Source organism: Oncorhynchus gorbuscha, linkage group LG11, assembly GCF_021184085.1.
Source record: "Oncorhynchus gorbuscha isolate QuinsamMale2020 ecotype Even-year linkage group LG11, OgorEven_v1.0, whole genome shotgun sequence".
NCBI classification, from domain to species: domain Eukaryota; kingdom Metazoa; phylum Chordata; class Actinopteri; order Salmoniformes; family Salmonidae; genus Oncorhynchus; species Oncorhynchus gorbuscha.
The window spans coordinates 22442267-22460256 of record NC_060183.1 but is presented as its reverse complement, the minus strand read 5'-3'; the positions used below and the strand labels follow the sequence as shown (position 1 = coordinate 22460256).

Below are 17990 nucleotides of genomic sequence, written 5' to 3'. Positions count from 1 at the left end.
GAGGACAGCCTCTCCAATTCAACCACTACAGTACAGTATTCTCTGCATCACTGGTCAGGTAGAGCGTGTATTCCAAATAGTAGAGGTAAACGCTACAGATGACGGGCTATCGGTAAATGTGGATTTTATTGAGTGATACAATTCAAACTCAATCAATCCCGTATCAAAAGAATAACAAACGGTTCTCAATAATATTCTCAAAAGATTAGCATATGCTATTCTTTTGCCTCTTGAGTTTGCTATTGTTTTGTTCTAGATAATCAAGCTTTTGGCATATGGCACACCGAGAGACGCACTAAAGCTGGGGATTTCCTATGGACAGTGATGACCTACTTGTCATTGTTGAGGTCGGTGACAGCTAGGCTGTTCCCAAAGTACGAGCCCACTTGTTCTCCTGGGATGATGAACTCGGTCACCAACGCTGTGCTGCCCTTCTTAGCCAGCATCACTGAGCCCTTGGATTCATCTCTGGGAGACCCCGTCACTACCGTGAAGTAGTCTTGACTCAGCAGCTTCTTGTCCTCATTGACAGAGTAACCTGTGGTGTTAAAACAACATTAAAACAATGTTACAGTACCATTTATGGCAGGTAGGGCTAATCATCGCCCTTCTGCACAAAGGCCAAAGGTAACTTCCTGTGATACAGTTGCCACTATGCTAAACGGAGCGCCGCCATCTAGATAGCATCGGTAGTTCCTTTTTCTAGTTCTCTTTCAATTCATACGTTCAAAAAGATGTTTATCTTTCTGAATGGGGGAGTGGTTATGTTTGAGAGTGTTTTGAAATGGAAGAGCAAGAGACACTACTCCCTTACAGTAAGCTTCCTAGTCTACCCTGTTAATGCAGAATTGGCTCTACTAGCCAGGTCACTGATATACCCATGTAGCTGTATCGTCTGTTCAGTTGCCCAAAGTCTTTGTCACTTGAGTCCCACGCATTTCCTGGATCAGGGTCTCTCCACGTTACATGAACGTTGCCTAGGTAACAAAGACAAAAGAAAACAATACAGTTTCACATTAACTTTTAAGCCATGACCTTCCAGAAGAAGCCTTGTTTACTATGTTACATCTAGTCTATGAGACCGGGCTGTAACTTCTTTTGGTGCCCACCTTGCCACACGTAGCTGCCCACAGAGCCGATGTAGACGTCTGTGTCGGTCATGCCCCCCGAGATGCCCATGTTGCACAAGCCCTCCAGCTCCATGTCGAAGTTGGGGTTGCACACCTCGTAGCTGTAGTCCTGCCACTCGTCGTTGGGGTCGAAGGTCAGGTCATTGCCCCTGACGTAGCACTTCCCCACCATCCGCAGCTGCTCCTCCGCGCCCCCGCGCACCACCTTCACGTAGCGATGCCCACAAGCCTGGACACGAATTAGACATTACAACGCAGGAGTAACGCTTTGTTCTAGTAGTGGTATAATTGAGTAAATTTGACATTTCTTACAGTAGCAGGTGTACTAAGATGAGTTTGCTGTAAAACCTTAGTGCCTATGTCAAATGTAGGTAGGGCTGCTCATTTGAATTTCCTGTCTTTATATGTCCATTAGAACATCATTTTTTGTTTTTAATATTATGTCTTTATTGACCCAACAACAACCTTTTCTTCCCATACTGTTGCATTGTGGTCATATCACTGTAGTGAATCCTGAACTGTCAATGCAGCTGAACCCTGGGACACAGAACATATGCAAACCAAATACATGGTCAAACATCAGGCCAGAGACTCTAAATATGTGACCTACAGTATGTACTAACTTTCCAGTGTTTTTCTTACTGCATGTATATAGTGTATTGTGTTTGTGTATTTGTATGTAGGTTTCACAATGGACAATAAGGTATATCGCATCGTATATTGTTTCGTATCTAGTGTCTAAGCCTATGCTTTATCTATGGCCTTAAATTGACCTTATCTTACCCTCCACATGGCTAGCTTTATCAGGAACAAACTTGACGTCCATAACTCAACTCATAAATCATGAACCGATGTCACTGTCCAAGACAGATCTGTGCGAAATGTTTTGTTATAAGCATCTAGTATCTCAAGATAGGAGACGGTCCACTTTCAGTGAGGAAAGAGAACCAAAGGGTGTTGTCCCACTCTCACCAGCACTCGACCCCCTGGCAGGTCTCTCTGGCTGGCCACAGTCACTCCCAGCCACATCCCCTCCACTATCTCAGACGAGTCCGCTGTGGGAGACACACATCGCACTCATTGCTTTAAAGGGAATGCTTTATCTTCAATAGAAACATAACGCTGTGAACTGTTGTCTTCTGCGACTGTTAATTATCATGACCGTATAGTCACATCAGAAGTGATCAATAATAAGTTACTGGTTGACTGAATGACAAAGAATGAATCATGTATTCAATGAAATTAAAAGACTATAAAGCTTCCAGATGTACTTTTTTTTACACTTACATGAAAAGTAGCAACAGAGCAGACATATACATACGACAATGTCTGACTGTTATTTGAAACTTAAGGTTCCAACTGAACAAACCCCAAAATATAACCACAGGATGTTCATCATGAAAGTAAGACACCTAGCAACAAAAACAGCAGCAGTCTCATCCAATGTGGATCAAGCCTGAACAAGTGTAAACCCCAAAAATGTACAGAGACTGACTAACATCAAAAAGTGCATTATCATTCTTACTTTCAGCCTCTGAGGCTATAATTGCCTCCTCGGTGAGTCAGTCTACCGTAACCTTTAATTAAGACTAATTCAATATGTTCCTACTTGGAGCATGTCTTTCAGAGATGACAGAGGCTAATACTTGCTGGTTGGGCTTAGCCTATCAGGGCAGAGGTAAGGGTTTGGGAAGTGGGGGAATTTGTCTAATTTGATAGTCTATCTTTGGGAGCAGGAGGTACTCTGCTTGGTCTGGAATAAGTATGAGATAGCTAGACCTTGATATCAAATACAGGCTATCCTACAGTGTTTTTTAAAATGTATTATTTTAGATACAGAGCAGTGTCAGAAACTGACAGTAAATGCCTTGGCAAGTTTGCATGGATTGTTTTTTGCAATTTTGAAAATTCAATATAGAAAATTCCACTCAAGGGTGAATCCCCACTCAGGCGAGTGAACCCAGTCTCCACAGTAACACATAACATACAAAGCATAATTCAGTGGTTCTAACAAACACATCCTTCTCTAGCCACCTAAAGAACCTCCCAACCAAGCCCCATGTCACCCATTCAACCAGGAGAACCATTTTATATAGAGAGGACACTTCAATGACAGTGAGAGTGCCAGTACTTACTGGAGCTGACCAAGTCCATCCTTTCACAGTCGTTAAGCTCTGTGGTGACAGGACAGGAGTAGATGGCGCCCGTCTCATTGACGTTCCTCAGAGCCAGGGCTTTCTCCTTGGGTGCTCCTGACAGGAGACTGAGTACAGACAGACAGACAGACAGACAGACAGACAGACAGACAGACAGACAGACAGACAGACAGACAGACAGACAGACAGACAGACAGACAGACAGACAGACAGACAGACAGACAGACAGACAGACAGACAGACAGACAGACAGACAGACAGACAGACAGACAGACAGACAGACAGACAGACAGACAGACAGACAGACAGACAGACAGACAGACAGACAGACAGACATAACAGAGCCATAAAGTCTGTCAGGTTGATAATATAGCCTACTGTATATCAACATAGGCATTCATGATAGGAACTATAATTCATGGATATTCACGATTAGGAACTATCACTGTAGGAAGTTGGAACTATTTGATTCAGAAACTATTTGATACAGCAAAACTGTCATTGTTCATCTTGTACAACAACTTGGGACACGTAGCTAGAGATGTTTGAGTTCATTTAATGATTTGGTCAGCCTTCTCTAGCACACCCCGACCATGTCTTCCCCAAAACCACCCACAAAGCCTCTGGGCTGGGAGAGAGCAACCACATGACCTTTAAAATTTCTCAGAGGGAGGAGATCAGAGTGTGGGGGAGCCAAAGCATGAACCACGGTACAAGTCTGGACGCAACAGACAGCGGCTTAGGGAGCCAACCCTGTCTTTTTCTTCACTCACCCGGACAGCCACAACATTAGCACCAGGGTCAAAAAGCTGTGAAGCAGCCAGCGTTACCTACAAGGGAACTGACCCTGTGGCTAGCCGCAGCATTCACAGTCAGCACACGATTTATCAAACCTCATTTGTATAAATTAACTAAGTATGTAAGCATGAGATACATTTGTATGAAATATGGTTAGCGATTAGCTAAGATGCTAAAAATGAATCAATGTTGTCAATGAAGAAATAAAGCACTGAGTGGGACTAGGGTCTGTTGTGAACGGTCCCAGCTCAATGGTCAAAATATCCTACTACATTGCTCAATTTCACTTCAAATGGTTAATTTTCCAAAATCAACCTTCACAAAGTGTTTACAGGAAGTGGGTTGAGTGTTTTTGGTTAAAACTCAAGTCTCACACCCATGTAAAAATATCAAGTCTCACACCCATGTAAATATCTGGGTTCATACCTCACTGAGAAGTAAAAGTAAATCCATTGCACTGAGTGGAGAGATAGGAGCTGCCCAAGAAGAAACACAGCCTACACTCAAGGAGAGTGCTCTATGTTGAGAAATACAAAAGAGAGTTTCAAAGTAAATGTCTTAAGCTTCTGAGGGGAGTGGCAGGATTTAATTTGAGGTATAGGCATTTGAAGGGAGGATGAGATAGTCCAGGTGAATATTTCAAAGATGTCCAGACGTGATAAAAATGACTCAGATAACATACAGTTCACCTTGTGAGTCATACTGGTGAAAACATTAAGGGGTGGTTTGTGTGTATAAAGTGGAGATTGTGGACCGTGTGCCTGGCACCACCAGTCCTACAAAGGCCTCAGTGTTTATTCACTTAACACGACACAGGATGGCTAGCCGACCTTCCCAAACGCCTACATCAGGCACCCGTACTGCTTATCAAAAACAACATATGCCATTTCCCAGATGCTTTCATCCAAAGTAACTTACAGTCATGTGTGCACACATTTTACCTGTGGGTGGCCCTGGGAATTGAACCCAGGCATTACAAGCACCATGCTTTACCAACTGAGCCATATAGGACCCCATTAGAAAGGTGAACACAAACAGCAGTCTACACATAACAGAACTATACTATGTCATACGCCAAGGGGGTTTTCCTGGTCATGTGACCTGAGGAGGAGAAACCTCCTGTCTCATGTCACACAGTGACAATGTACAGAAGTCTCCCACTACTAAATGGACCAAGGTAATTCAGCCCACATGAGACTATACGATAAACATGGACCCGAAATAGATATAAAGACAGATTACTGATGTAAGGGTATCCTGCGCCCAACCGTTACAGGAATTACTGGCATCCCCTCTCCCAAGAACATGGCTCTGACATACTTCAGCTACCACAGCAATCACTACCTCATCTGAAACAGCGACGGGAGTCAATTATCCCTCCTTTCTCTCGATGTGCATTATCAGCCATTAATGAATTACCTTGCCTGGGTGATGACAACCAGGGCCAATGTGGCCCAGGTCTGCACACTGTGCACGACACTGTGCCTCTTACTGGGACTTACGAGAAGTGTTCCCACACACAGTAGGCTCCTTAGGGAGAGACTTTGGCTCTGGTGGACACTCTGTAGCCAGGCTGTATCTGAGATTCCACAGACAGTCGCAGGACCAGGACCAGACAGATATGATGTAGTAGGACCCAGCACTAGTTTTAAAGGAAGGAGAGGAGAGGCCCATTATGCAGCAACAGGGTTGTGTGTGTGTGTGTGTGTGTGTGTGTGTGTGTGTGTGTGTGTGTGTGTGTGTGTGTGTGTGTGTGTGTGTGTGTGTGTGTGTGTGTGTGTGTGTGTGTGTGTGTGTGTGTGTGTGTGTGTGTGCATGCGCGCGTGCGTGAAGAGTCAGACACCTGTGTGGGCCTTTGTGTGTGTGTCCACACACTGGAATGTGCAGTAGCTTGTTTGAATATATGTCTGGCTGCTAAATCTTGAGACAATGCCACCCAGGGAGATATTCAATTGAAAAGTCACACCAAGGGTGAATACAAAGACTTATGGATAAAGTCTAAATCTATAAATGACAAATATGGGGCTTGCTATTCCTGTGGGAAAACTCAACACCATTTACATGGATTAGCCGACCTCGACAATACCCGGGAGACAATAGAATTATAGACCTTTGCTCATTGTGAGAAAGTAAACAAAACAATACACAAAACACTGGATTCATTATTGTTGTCCAAAGCTGTGAGGAATTGGGGCACAGAGTTCACTAACCGCTAATCTGGGCAATGGGGAGCTAGGGCCAGTGAACTGCTGGAATAGCACACTACCAAACAAAAGTGGATCAGTTTGACCTCATTCACAGACCCGTCTGTGAATTCCACAAAACGGAATGTCCTCACTAGCCCTCATCTCCAGTACTGCAGCACGTGGGTCACCTTTTGTTTATTTTGGCAATTCAGCCCTGCTGTTAGACAGACTTCTCACCCATAACAATTCTCACATGTAGACCACAAGAGGTTGGTGCCACCTTACATGGGGAGGACAGGCTCGTGGTAACGGCTGGAGCGGATCGGTGAAATGGTTTCAAACGCATGGTTTCTATGTGGTTTCATTCCAATCGCTCAGATCCAGCCATTATTATGAGCCGTCCTCCCCTCAGCAGCCTCCGCTGATGTAGTCATGTTTTTGAAAGTCCCCTTTAGACAACATAGAGAACATGTAAATAGAGTTACTAATCGGTTTCATTTAATTAAAGTTGCTTTGCAGATTAAAGCTGGAATCCATAGTGGGGAAACAGCCACGTCCTTTTTTAGCGATATTACAACAACAAACTTACCTCAAACAACGAACCCCCCCCCCCTCGGACATCATTGCACATGCGATAAAACAGCAGAGTTTGTATTACGATCCTTTTTTACTACGATGATGGATGCTTCTCTCGTCTCCTCTGTTTCATAACCACTGGGCGACCAATGGCCTGGTTGCCCCTTCCATCTTTAAGGAATTGTCACGCCCTGACCTTAGAGATCCTGTTTATGTCTCTATTTTGGTTTGGTCAGGGTGTGAGTTGGGGTGGGTATTCTATACTCTATTATTTGTATTTCTATGTTTTGGCCGGGTAGGGTTCTCAATCAGGGACAGCTGTCTATCGTTGTCTCTGATTGGGAACCATACTTAGGTAGCCCTTTGTTCCACCTGTCTTGGTGGGAAGTTGACTTTGTTTAGGGCACATGGCCTGTTTTTGTAGTGTTTATTGTTTCGTTCGGTGTCTTTTTTTCCCAAATAGAAAGAGAAATGTACGCTCACGACATTGCACCTTGGTCCTCTTCCTTTAACAGCCGTGACAGGGATAGGCTACATTAAAGAAATGTGACAACCAGAATACATAGTTTGTAAAAAATCAAGTACAAAAATAGTCTCCTTATGAGCATGTTGTGACATTATTGTAGCTATCCTTATCGATGATAGATTACACACAACCCTCAAAGTCTCTCAATATAAAACACCCACTGTATCCTGTAAGCAGTTGAGCTCAAAACCAATGGCAATGTTGTCTATTCTTGACCTTCACTCTGATATTCTCTCGCTTATTCAAAATGAAACAATATGGCCACCCATATTTCCCACTCTGCTCATCACCTTTTAATAAACCGTCTCAACTCTCTCTCTGGATCAGGAACAAGGCGGTTGGAGCTGCATTCCAACTCAAAGGACATGTTGAAATGTGCCCCTCTGGCCTTCCTTAACCAAACATTTGCTGTAGATCACAAGGTGCGTCGCCTCTGCATTCTTGAAATGTAGGGCTCTATTCAATCTGTGTTGCTGAAGTGCTACAGATTCCGCGATAGAAACGGTAAGGTCATTTCAGATTGTGTGCAGCGTTTACTGAGATACAGTCTCTGCTTAAAGAGGGAACGCTGCCTTTACATGTCGATCGCGCTGCAAAGCCAAACCTCCACGATGCAGATGGAACCCTTTAGAGAAAAAAAGAAGTTGGAAAGAGGAGTGTCTGAATGAATCATATTCTTATCAAAATGGTTGCAATATTGCGATAACCTTTTCCACGAAGAGTTGCTGAGTCACAAATGACCATTCTATGCCAGACTTGCATAAGACAAGGTGTCATCTTAGTAGAACAGAGGAGGGAGAAAGAAGAGAGGGGTAGAGAAGAGAGGGGAGAGACAGAGAGAAAGAGAGAGGGGAGAGAGAGGGCGGGTGGGGGGAGAGGAGGGGATGGGGGAAAATGAGAAGGGAAAGGAAGAGGAGAATAGAGGGGAAAGAGAACTGCATAGCCAGACAAAGGAGAAAGTGACACTACAAGCAAGGCGGAGGGTGTCTTGTTTTGGTAAACAATCCTCTGTCTTCCAGACACCTAAGCCAACACACTTCCAGTCGCACCCCTACAACATGTTGGAATGGGGCCATATACTCTCCTTCACTGCCGATTCTCTCCCTCTTCAGCTTCAAATCAAACGTCTTACGCTCTTTGAATACCTGGTTGGAAGACATCGTTCTGTGGAAGAAGATCCTACTACAACCCAAAAAAAATGTTTGAATTGCTGGGTCATCTCTCCTGTTCGTCTGAATGCGGCAAAATACTTAAAAGACAAGTCCAGACTCCACACAGTGCCAATGAGACAGGTCTACAAAGGAGCACAGTTCCTGTCAGGGTGCATCCATCTCTCTCCAGTCAAAACAGTGGCGTGATAAGGTATGACACAGGGCTGGTGGAAATAGACGATAGCCATCGGCCCAGCTGGACTGGCACCCTGCCCGAAGAGCCTGGAAGTGTGAGTGGGTGTGTGTGTACGCATGATTGCATGCGTGTGTGTGCTAATGCCTGTGCCTGTGCCTGTGCCTGTGCCTGTGCCTGTGCCTGTGCCTGTGCCTGTGCCTGTGCCTGTGCCTGTGCGTGTGCCTGTGCGTGTGCGTGTGCGTGTGCGTGTGCGTGTGCGTGTGCGTGTGTGTGTGTGTGTGTGTGTGTGTGTGTGTGTGTGTGTGTGTGTGTGTGTGTGTGTGTGTGTGTGTGTGTGTGTGTGCCCGTGTGTGCGAGCATGCATGTACTGTATATGCAGGTGATTGATCACCTGTCTAGATAAGCCCAGGGAACCTGTTCGTCATGGGGACCAATAGCAGTTCTGAGATCAGGCTTACAGGGCCCGCATAGCGTTGAGGTTTACATGATAACCCAGTGTTCATTGACAACCAGTGATGTGCAGTCAGGGGAGTAGGCAGAGTAGGAAGTACTTACCCTGAGATAAACTAATAAAGAAAGCAGTTACGAAAAGCCAAATAAGAAATACAATTATATATTTTTTTAAGTCCCTATTTTTGGATATCTAATGTTTTTTCTCAATGATTCTGGTGGTTTTTATGCTACAAAAATCCCCAAATGTGCTAAAACTGCACCAGAAGGCGCAGGGCATCCATGCCTTCCTTTCCAGCCATTCAAATACATTCAAATCGCTGACAACATGGCTGTTCCTGAGTCCAGTCATTGTTAACGGACAGGGTCAGCATAAGCGTCGCTGCTTCTCCTAGCTTAAAGTAGCTTCATTGAGGCTATTTCATATTTTGCGCGCGCATATTGTCTAAACAATGTTGCGTGGGTATTTCCTGGGGTAAGCTGTGCACATTTGGGCGTGTCAACATAGTGGCCCTCGCTTCCCTTGAACTTAACAAAGCTAACTAGCTAGCAAAAACAATCTGACAAACGGACACTATTGCACCTCAAACTATTTTCCAAGTTGGAATAATGTTTGAAGCGCCGTTTGGAGCGTTCGAAGAGTGGAACGCCAACTATAATGACAGTTAAGACCAGACAGACAAAGGCAGCATACAGGAGCTCTACACACAATTCCTGACATGACAAGCAACCACCATCTCCCTCACTGCTAGCTGTCAGGCAGGCGAACAGTGAGTACTGTTTGGCTCGGGTTGGAGCGAGCGGTCGCATCCGCATTTCAGTCCGCAGGTAGTATAACTTTTCATTACATTTCATTATAGTACAACGGTTTGATTTGTCTAATCTTAGCAATTTCTTCTTAGCTAGCTACATAGCCATCTTTGTATCAAAGATAATTGCGTAATTATCGTATTTCGTCGTCCTAACGTAGTCTACACTGCTATCTGCCCGGCAGCTAGCCAGCTAGCTAACGTCCACCGTCTACCGTCTACCGAATAGCAGCACTGTAGAAACTATTACACTCAACTGAACGACTTGATTAGTGTAGTGTTAGCTAGCTACATAGTTGTCTTTGCTGTCTTCGTATCCAAGATAATTGTGTAGTTTAGAGTGTGTAGTCTTAGAATGATTATCTTAATTTACCGAGGTTAGCTAGCCAGCTATTTGTCGTCCTTAAAGTAGGAGACACTGCTAGCTAGCCAACAGCTAGCCAACGTATACCGAATAGAACTTCCCCACTCAACAACCCGGTCGCATTCCGCTTCGCTCCACAGGTAGTATCACATTTTCATATCATTTCATTACAGTACAACGGTTTGATTTGTTTGATCGTAGCTAGCTACATAGCTAGCTACATAGCCGTCTTTGTATCAAAGATAATTGTGTAGTCTAGAGCGATTTTCTAGGTTAGCTAGCCAGCTATTGTCGTTCTTTTAACGCAACGTAACGTATCAACACTGCTAGCTAGCCAGCTAGCCCCCGAATAGCAGCACTGTAGAAACTATTACACTCAACGGAACGACTTGATTAGTGTAGTGTCAACAACGCAGCCACTGCCAGCTAGCCTACAAAGTCAACAACGCAGCGACTGCCAGCTAGCCTACTTCAGCAGTACTGTATCATTTTAATCATTTTAGTCAATAAGATTCTTGCTACGTAAGCTTAACTTTCTGAACATTCGAGACGTGTAGTCCACTTGTCATTCCAATCTCCTTTGCATTAGCGTAGCCTCTTCTGTAGCCTGTCAACTATGTGTCTGTCTATCCCTGTTCTCTCCTCTCTGCACAGACCATACAAACGCTCCACACCGCGTGGCCGCGGCCACCCTAATCTGGTGGTCCCAGCGCGCACGACCCACGTGGAGTTCCAGGTCTCCGGTAGCCTCTGGAACTGCCGATCTGCGGCCAACAAGGCAGAGTTCATCTCAGCCTATGCCTCCCTCCAGTCCCTCGACTTCTTGGCACTGACGGAAACATGGATCACCACAGATAACACTGCTACTCCCACTGCTCTCTCTTCGTCCGCCCACGTGTTCTCGCACACCCCGAGAGCTTCTGGTCAGCGGGGTGGTGGCACCGGGATCCTCATCTCTCCCAAGTGGTCATTCTCTCTTTCTCCCCTTACCCATCTGTCTATCGCCTCCTTTGAATTCCATGCTGTCACAGTTACCAGCCCTTTCAAGCTTAACATCCTTATCATTTATCGCCCTCCAGGTTCCCTCGGAGAGTTCATCAATGAGCTTGATGCCTTGATAAGCTCCTTTCCTGAGGACGGCTCACCTCTCACAGTTCTGGGCGACTTTAACCTCCCCACGTCTACCTTTGACTCATTCCTCTCTGCCTCCTTCTTTCCATTCCTCTCCTCTTTTGACCTCACCCTCTCACCTTCCCCCCTACTCACAAGGCAGGCAATACGCTCGACCTCATCTTTACTAGATGCTGTTCTTCCACTAACCTCATTGCAACTCCCCTCCAAGTCTCCGACCACCACCTTGTATCCTTTTCCCTCTCGCTCTCATCCACACTGCCCCTACTCGGATGGTATCGCGCCGTCCCAACCTTTGCTCTCTCTCCCCCGCTACTCTCTCCTCTTCCATCCTATCATCTCTTCCCTCTGCTCAAACCTTCTCCAACCTATCTCCTGATTCTGCCTCCTCAACCCTCCTCTCCTCCCTTTCTGCATCCTTTGACTCTCTATGTCCCCTATCCTCCAGGCCGGCTCGGTCCTCCCCTCCCGCTCCGTGGCTCGACGACTCATTGCGAGCTCACAGAACAGGGCTCCGGGCAGCCGAGCGGAAATGGAGGAAAACTCGCCTCCCTGCGGACCTGGCATCCTTTCACTCCCTCCTCTCTACATTTTCCTCCTCTGTCTCTGCTGCTAAAGCCACGTTCTACCACTCTAAATTCCAAGCATCTGCCTCTAACCCTAGGAAGCTCTTTGCCACCTTCTCCTCCCTCCTGAATCCTCCCCCTCCTCCCTCTCTGCAGATGACTTCGTCAACCATTTTGAAAAGAAGGTCGACGACATCCGATCCTCGTTTGCTAAGTCAAACGACACCGCTGGTTCTGCTCACACTGCCCTACCCTGTGCTCTGACCTCTTTCTCCCCTCTCTCTCCAGATGGAATCTCGCGTCTTGTGACGGCCGGCCGCCCAACAACCTGCCCGCTTGACCCTATCCCCTCCTCTCTTCTCCAGACCATTTCCGGAGACCTTCTCCCTTACCTCACCTCGCTCATCAACTCATCCCTGACCGCTGGCTACGTCCCTTCCGTCTTCAAGAGAGCGAGAGTTGCACCCCTTCTGAAAAAACCTACACTCGATCCCTCCGATGTCAACAACTACAGACCAGTATCCCTTCTTTCTTTTCTCTCCAAAACTGTTGAACGTGCCGTCCTTGGCCAGCTCTCCCGCTATCTCTCTCAGAATGACCTTCTTGATCCAAATCAGTCAGATTTCAAGACTAGTCATTCAACTGAGACTGCTCTTCTCTGTATCACGGAGGCGCTCCGCACTGCTAAAGCTAACTCTCTCTCCTCTGCTCTCATCCTTCTAGACCTATCGGCTGCCTTCGATACTGTGAACCATCAGATCCTCCTCTCCACCCTCTCCGAGTTGGGCATCTCCGGCGCGGCCCACGCTTGGATTGCGTCCTACCTGACAGGTCGCTCCTACCAGGTGGCGTGGCGAGAATCTGTCTCCTCACCACGCGCTCTCACCACTGGTGTCCCCCAGGGCTCTGTTCTAGGCCCTCTCCTATTCTCGCTATACACCAAGTCACTTGGCTCTGTCATAACCTCACATGGTCTCTCCTATCATTGCTATGCAGACGACACACAATTAATCTTCTCCTTTTCCCCTTCTGATGACCAGGTGGCGAATCGCATCTCTGCATGTCTGGCAGACATATCAGTGTGGATGACGGATCACCACCTCAAGCTGAACCTCGGCAAGACGGAGCTGCTCTTCCTCCCGGGGAAGGACTGCCCGTTCCATGATCAGGCCCTACACCCAAACAAGGGCACTGCGTTCATCCACCTCTGGCCTGCTCGCCTCCCTACCACTGAGGAAGTACAGTTCCCGCTCAGCCCAGTCAAAACTGTTCGCTGCTCTGGCCCCCCAATGGTGGAACAAACTCCCTCACGACGCCAGGACAGCGGAGTTAATCACCACCTTCCGGAGACACCTGAAACCCCACCTCTTTAAGGAATACCTAGGATAGGATAAAGTAATCCTTCTCACCCCCCCCCTTAAAAGATTTAGATGCACTATTGTAAAGTGACTGCTCCACTGGATGTCATAAGGTGAACGCACCAATTTGTAAGTCGCTCTGGATAAGAGCGTCTGCTAAATGACTTAAATGTAAATGTAAATGTACTGGACTGTCCACTTGTCTGAAACGTCATTACCAATTAATACTTTTTACATAGACTTTTACACATCTTGGACATTTAATTTTGCTTTGTGGACATAATAGGAATGGGAAGGACTTTTTGTGTCCATGTGAAAATGGAACCGAAGGAGAACTTGGGGATGTGTCTCCCTGCTGTGTGCCTGCAGAATAAAATAATGAGGGTTCTGCTGTGACTTCTACAATGCTGTCACGAGAGGTTCACCAGACAAATGGACTTCATTTACAAGCAAAAAGCAAAGGTAGGTCTAAATGCATTTTCCTTTGCAATTTGCAGGTTCGGCTACAGTTGAATCATGAGAACAGACAACATCCCTTTGAATGCATTTGAACTATCAAGCAAGAATTTTGTTTGACTGTAAGTCGCTTTGGATAAAAGCGTCTGCTAAATGGCATATATTATTATTATTATTATTGTTTGGATTAGACCCTTTTTTTACATTTTGAACTGCATTTTTCAGTCATTTCGATTGTCGATATGGACATTTCATTAGAACCTTATGTATTATATACAGTGGCAAGAAAACCTATGAATTACCTGGATTTTATGACCAATTTATGCAGAAATCCTGGTATTTCCAAAGGGTTCACACACTTTTTCTTGCCACTGTGTGTGTAAGGATATTCTGTGTGTGTTTGCACACAGCGCATTGGAAGAATTGTAAATCCATTGTGAAAGGCTATGGAGTTTGAGTTGCGAATTATTCGGATTAAGTGTGTCCATATATTAGTATTTTAGTGGCAGCTATCAGTTGTAACTGTGGATGCTACATTGGTCTGTAGCTGAGCTGTTAAGCAGTGTGTATTTTTTTCGATGACACAGCAAGACACAGCAAACAACACAACAGCTAGATAGATAATGTAAACAAAGAGCAAGGTGACAGTACCAGTGTGTGGGCCTGGAAGTATAAATCAATTACATTATAGACGAGCAGTACGACCAGATCGATTCCTGGAAAATGTTGCCGTTTGTCCCGCTAAACTAATAAATGGGGTAGTAATACTGAATTCAGTTCGACTCAATTATCAGATTCGATTTTGCATTAGAACAAGGGGAACGAGGTTTAAAATCTATTTGTCTCTTTGTAATGGTGTAATGACTGCTTCGAAAGAGCGGTAATGTTGAAATGCTAGCTACAGGAATAGTCCGACTACACTAACTGGAAAGGGACATCCTGTCCTCACTTGATATGAAACGTTGTGTGTGTGTGTGGGTAGGTGGTTGAGAGAGAGAGAGAGAGAGAGAGAGAGAGAGAGAGAGAGAGAGAGAGAGAGAGAGAGAGAGAGAGAGAGAGAGAGAGAGAGAGAGAGAGAGAGAGAGAGAGAAATACTAATTTTCTGTGTCGGGGGGGCTATTTGAACACAACATTCTCTGTAATTGATGTGTTTTCAGCAAATATCTGTCTTTTCTTTGTAAAGCACACAAACCTACGAGGGTACACATTGCTAGCGGAATATTCACGGTGTGCACACCTAGCTGTTAGCACATTCTTTGTGCGCACACACATAGCTTTTAGATGAGTCGTGACAAGGCAAACAGTTTAGTTGAAACAGGCTAGTTGAAACACCTGCTGCCTTTGGAACTGTGGTTAGTCGGCAGACAAACACGCCTACAACATTATTCACCTCCTCTGATCCACTAGGTATCAATGCTGACTTAGTTGACTTGTTCCTTCCAGATTGTAGTGAAGCAAAGGTCCTCAACATCATTAATACATGGAAAATACACAAATTAATACATGGAAAATACACAAATTTAATTGAATGACCCTATGCAGATAAGAAACACTGAAATCATGCTACTTCCACCAGATATGAAAGTGATGACATCATCAATGCACTCAGTAGTGACTTCCATTCACTTTGTGAATGATCCCTGGATGTTGAATGGTGTTTACTGGTGAACCACCTACTATAAAATAGTCGTTGTTGTGGCAGCATGTGGCTGAAATACAGTTTCTCATTCAAAAACTACAAGAGATAGCAGTGTATAGATAGTGTACAACTCTGTAACTATAACAGGATATAGTCAAAATAACATCATATTTTGAAGGTGAATGCTAGTTTTCTGGTGGATGCTAGTTTTCTTGCAACCAAAAGCCAGCCAAAGATCTTTTTGAACTCGATAAACCCACTGAATAGGGGTCTAGATCAAATTTCTGCTAGATATCTCCAGGCTAGCTGACTGCCACTGATGCTTGGTTGCTGAGGGGTGAGTTGGACAAGCATTTTGTTGGCTTCCCCCTCTCACTTCTTCTCCAGTCTTCTCTTTCCAGAGGCACTTTTCACATCACTCCGCTTGTCAAACATCTCTCTTCACAATGGTGTCAGACATTTTAGACAACATTCCAGGAGACACTTGGATATGCATACAAGGCAATGGACACGTCCCAAATGGCACCCTAGTCCCTATATAGTGCACTATATAGGCAATAGGGTGCCATTTAGGATGCATCCAATGCGTCCAGTGAAAGCCGGGGATACAGGAAATTAATTAACGCATCATTGGGATCAATGTCAACAATGCCTTGAGGGGTCCATCTAATCGGACAGGAAATACACATGAAGAATACGTGCGTTTTAATACGGTGCTGTACATCACAGGAGGAAATGACACACTATCCCCCTGGCACGGAACAAAGACATGTTTGAGGAACAGTTCATGTTAGGCCTCGCATGACTGGAGCATTGAATAACCCCCTCTGGTTTCTCTTTCACACAGTCACACTCACACTCACACACACACACACACACACACACACACACACACACACACACACTCACACACACACACACACACACACACACACACACACACACACACACACACACACACACACACACACACACACACACACACACACACACACACACACACACACACACACACACACACACACACACACACACACACACACACACACACACACACACACAAACACACACACACACACACATGAACACACACACAGGGATGTAAGTATGCACACACACACTGTTTTTTCCTGGTTCACTGAAAGTCAGTAGACCAGACCCAGCTGCTATTGCATTGATGTCTATGGGAGACCCACCCTGTTAAGTAGACCGGAACTGAATATTTTTTCACTTTTCTTTTCACTTTTTTCAGGCTGTGTAAGGGCCATTTGATCAATAAGGAGAGTGATATGGGGCCGCATCAGATGACCTGGCCTCCACAATCCCCCGACCTCAAACCAATTGAGATGGTTTGGGATTGTTGGAAAAGCATTCCTCATGAAGCTGGCTGAGAGACTGTCAAGCGTGTGCAAAGCTTTCATCAAGGCAAAGGGTGGCTACTTTGAAGAATCTCAAATATTAAATATATTTTGATTTGTTTTAACACATTTTTGGTAACTACATGATTCTATATGTGTTATTTCATAGTGTTTATGTCTTCACTATTATTCTACAATGTAGAAAATAGTAAAAATAAAGAAAAACCCTTGAATGAGTAGGTGTATCCAATCTTTTGACTGGTACTGTATATTAATTTATCCACCATCATTGGTGTCACCTTCTTAAAGTCCAAAAGCGGATGCGTCAGTCTCTTTCCATTTCCTGTGAAAACCGCATGCATCCGGTTTATACCGGCCCGCTGAGCGTGTCATTGGTCTAACAGTGACGGGAGAGCAAACTCTCATTTGGAGCCTGTGAAATAAGTAGAGTGTGGTTGTTCACTCTATCATAATACACAACGTACGCTTTACAGTAACAGTCAAATGTGACAATGGCCTGACAACAGGCACTGAATGTGGTTTAAGCAGGGACTGAATTCCATTGACATCAATGGTTTGGCCCTTAAAGCACTGGAACACCTCACTCCACTATGCCTCACACGTAATTGCTTTACCAGACTGAGTGATGTCACAGGGTGACCATTGGGGGGGTTCCCTAATCCCTACCCTACCACTATAAACGCATAACACTGATCTATTGACTTAGAATAACTTTATTTTCCCCAAGGGAACCTCAGAAAAAACATTGTTTGATTCATACCCCAACCATGCACTGTACCTTGGTCCCCTGACTAGAACCCACACAGCTGCAAGTCTTAAGTCTGGACATGTGTTTCAGGGTTGACCTGGGAGATCATTGGCCTCAAGGTCTCAAATCTTTACAAGGCCGCAAAATCCGTGGCCCACGTTGAGCAAACCAGGAGCAGCCACTTCCACCTCCCTCACTGCCCCCACAAAGCCATGAGGTTTCACATAGTGGAATTTCCAGCAAGTTAACCCTGAGTTGATCAAACCTGTCTTGACCACAGCGTTTAGCCATGATGGAGGGATAGAGGTGGGATGGCTCAGGGGGTTATTTAAAGGCTGTTTGCACCTGGCTAACGCCATGTTAGCGTGTTT

The 17990-nt window shown here is 45.3% G+C and overlaps 1 protein-coding gene across 1 annotated transcript in view; it reads right to left on the bottom strand.

The window, feature by feature from the left end:
- The window catches only part of itga3b (integrin, alpha 3b), a 54223-nt gene that overhangs the window by 17791 nt on the left and 18442 nt on the right, over window positions 1–17990 (bottom strand). Inside the window, exons 2-6 of the mRNA XM_046368958.1 lie at window positions 3266–3393; window positions 2103–2185; window positions 1110–1359; window positions 879–977; window positions 334–538 (exon numbers count right to left, since the gene is read on the bottom strand). Coding sequence (XP_046224914.1) covers window positions 334–538; window positions 879–977; window positions 1110–1359; window positions 2103–2185; window positions 3266–3393 — 765 coding nt within the window. The remainder of the gene's footprint in view (window positions 1–333; window positions 539–878; window positions 978–1109; window positions 1360–2102; window positions 2186–3265; window positions 3394–17990) is intronic.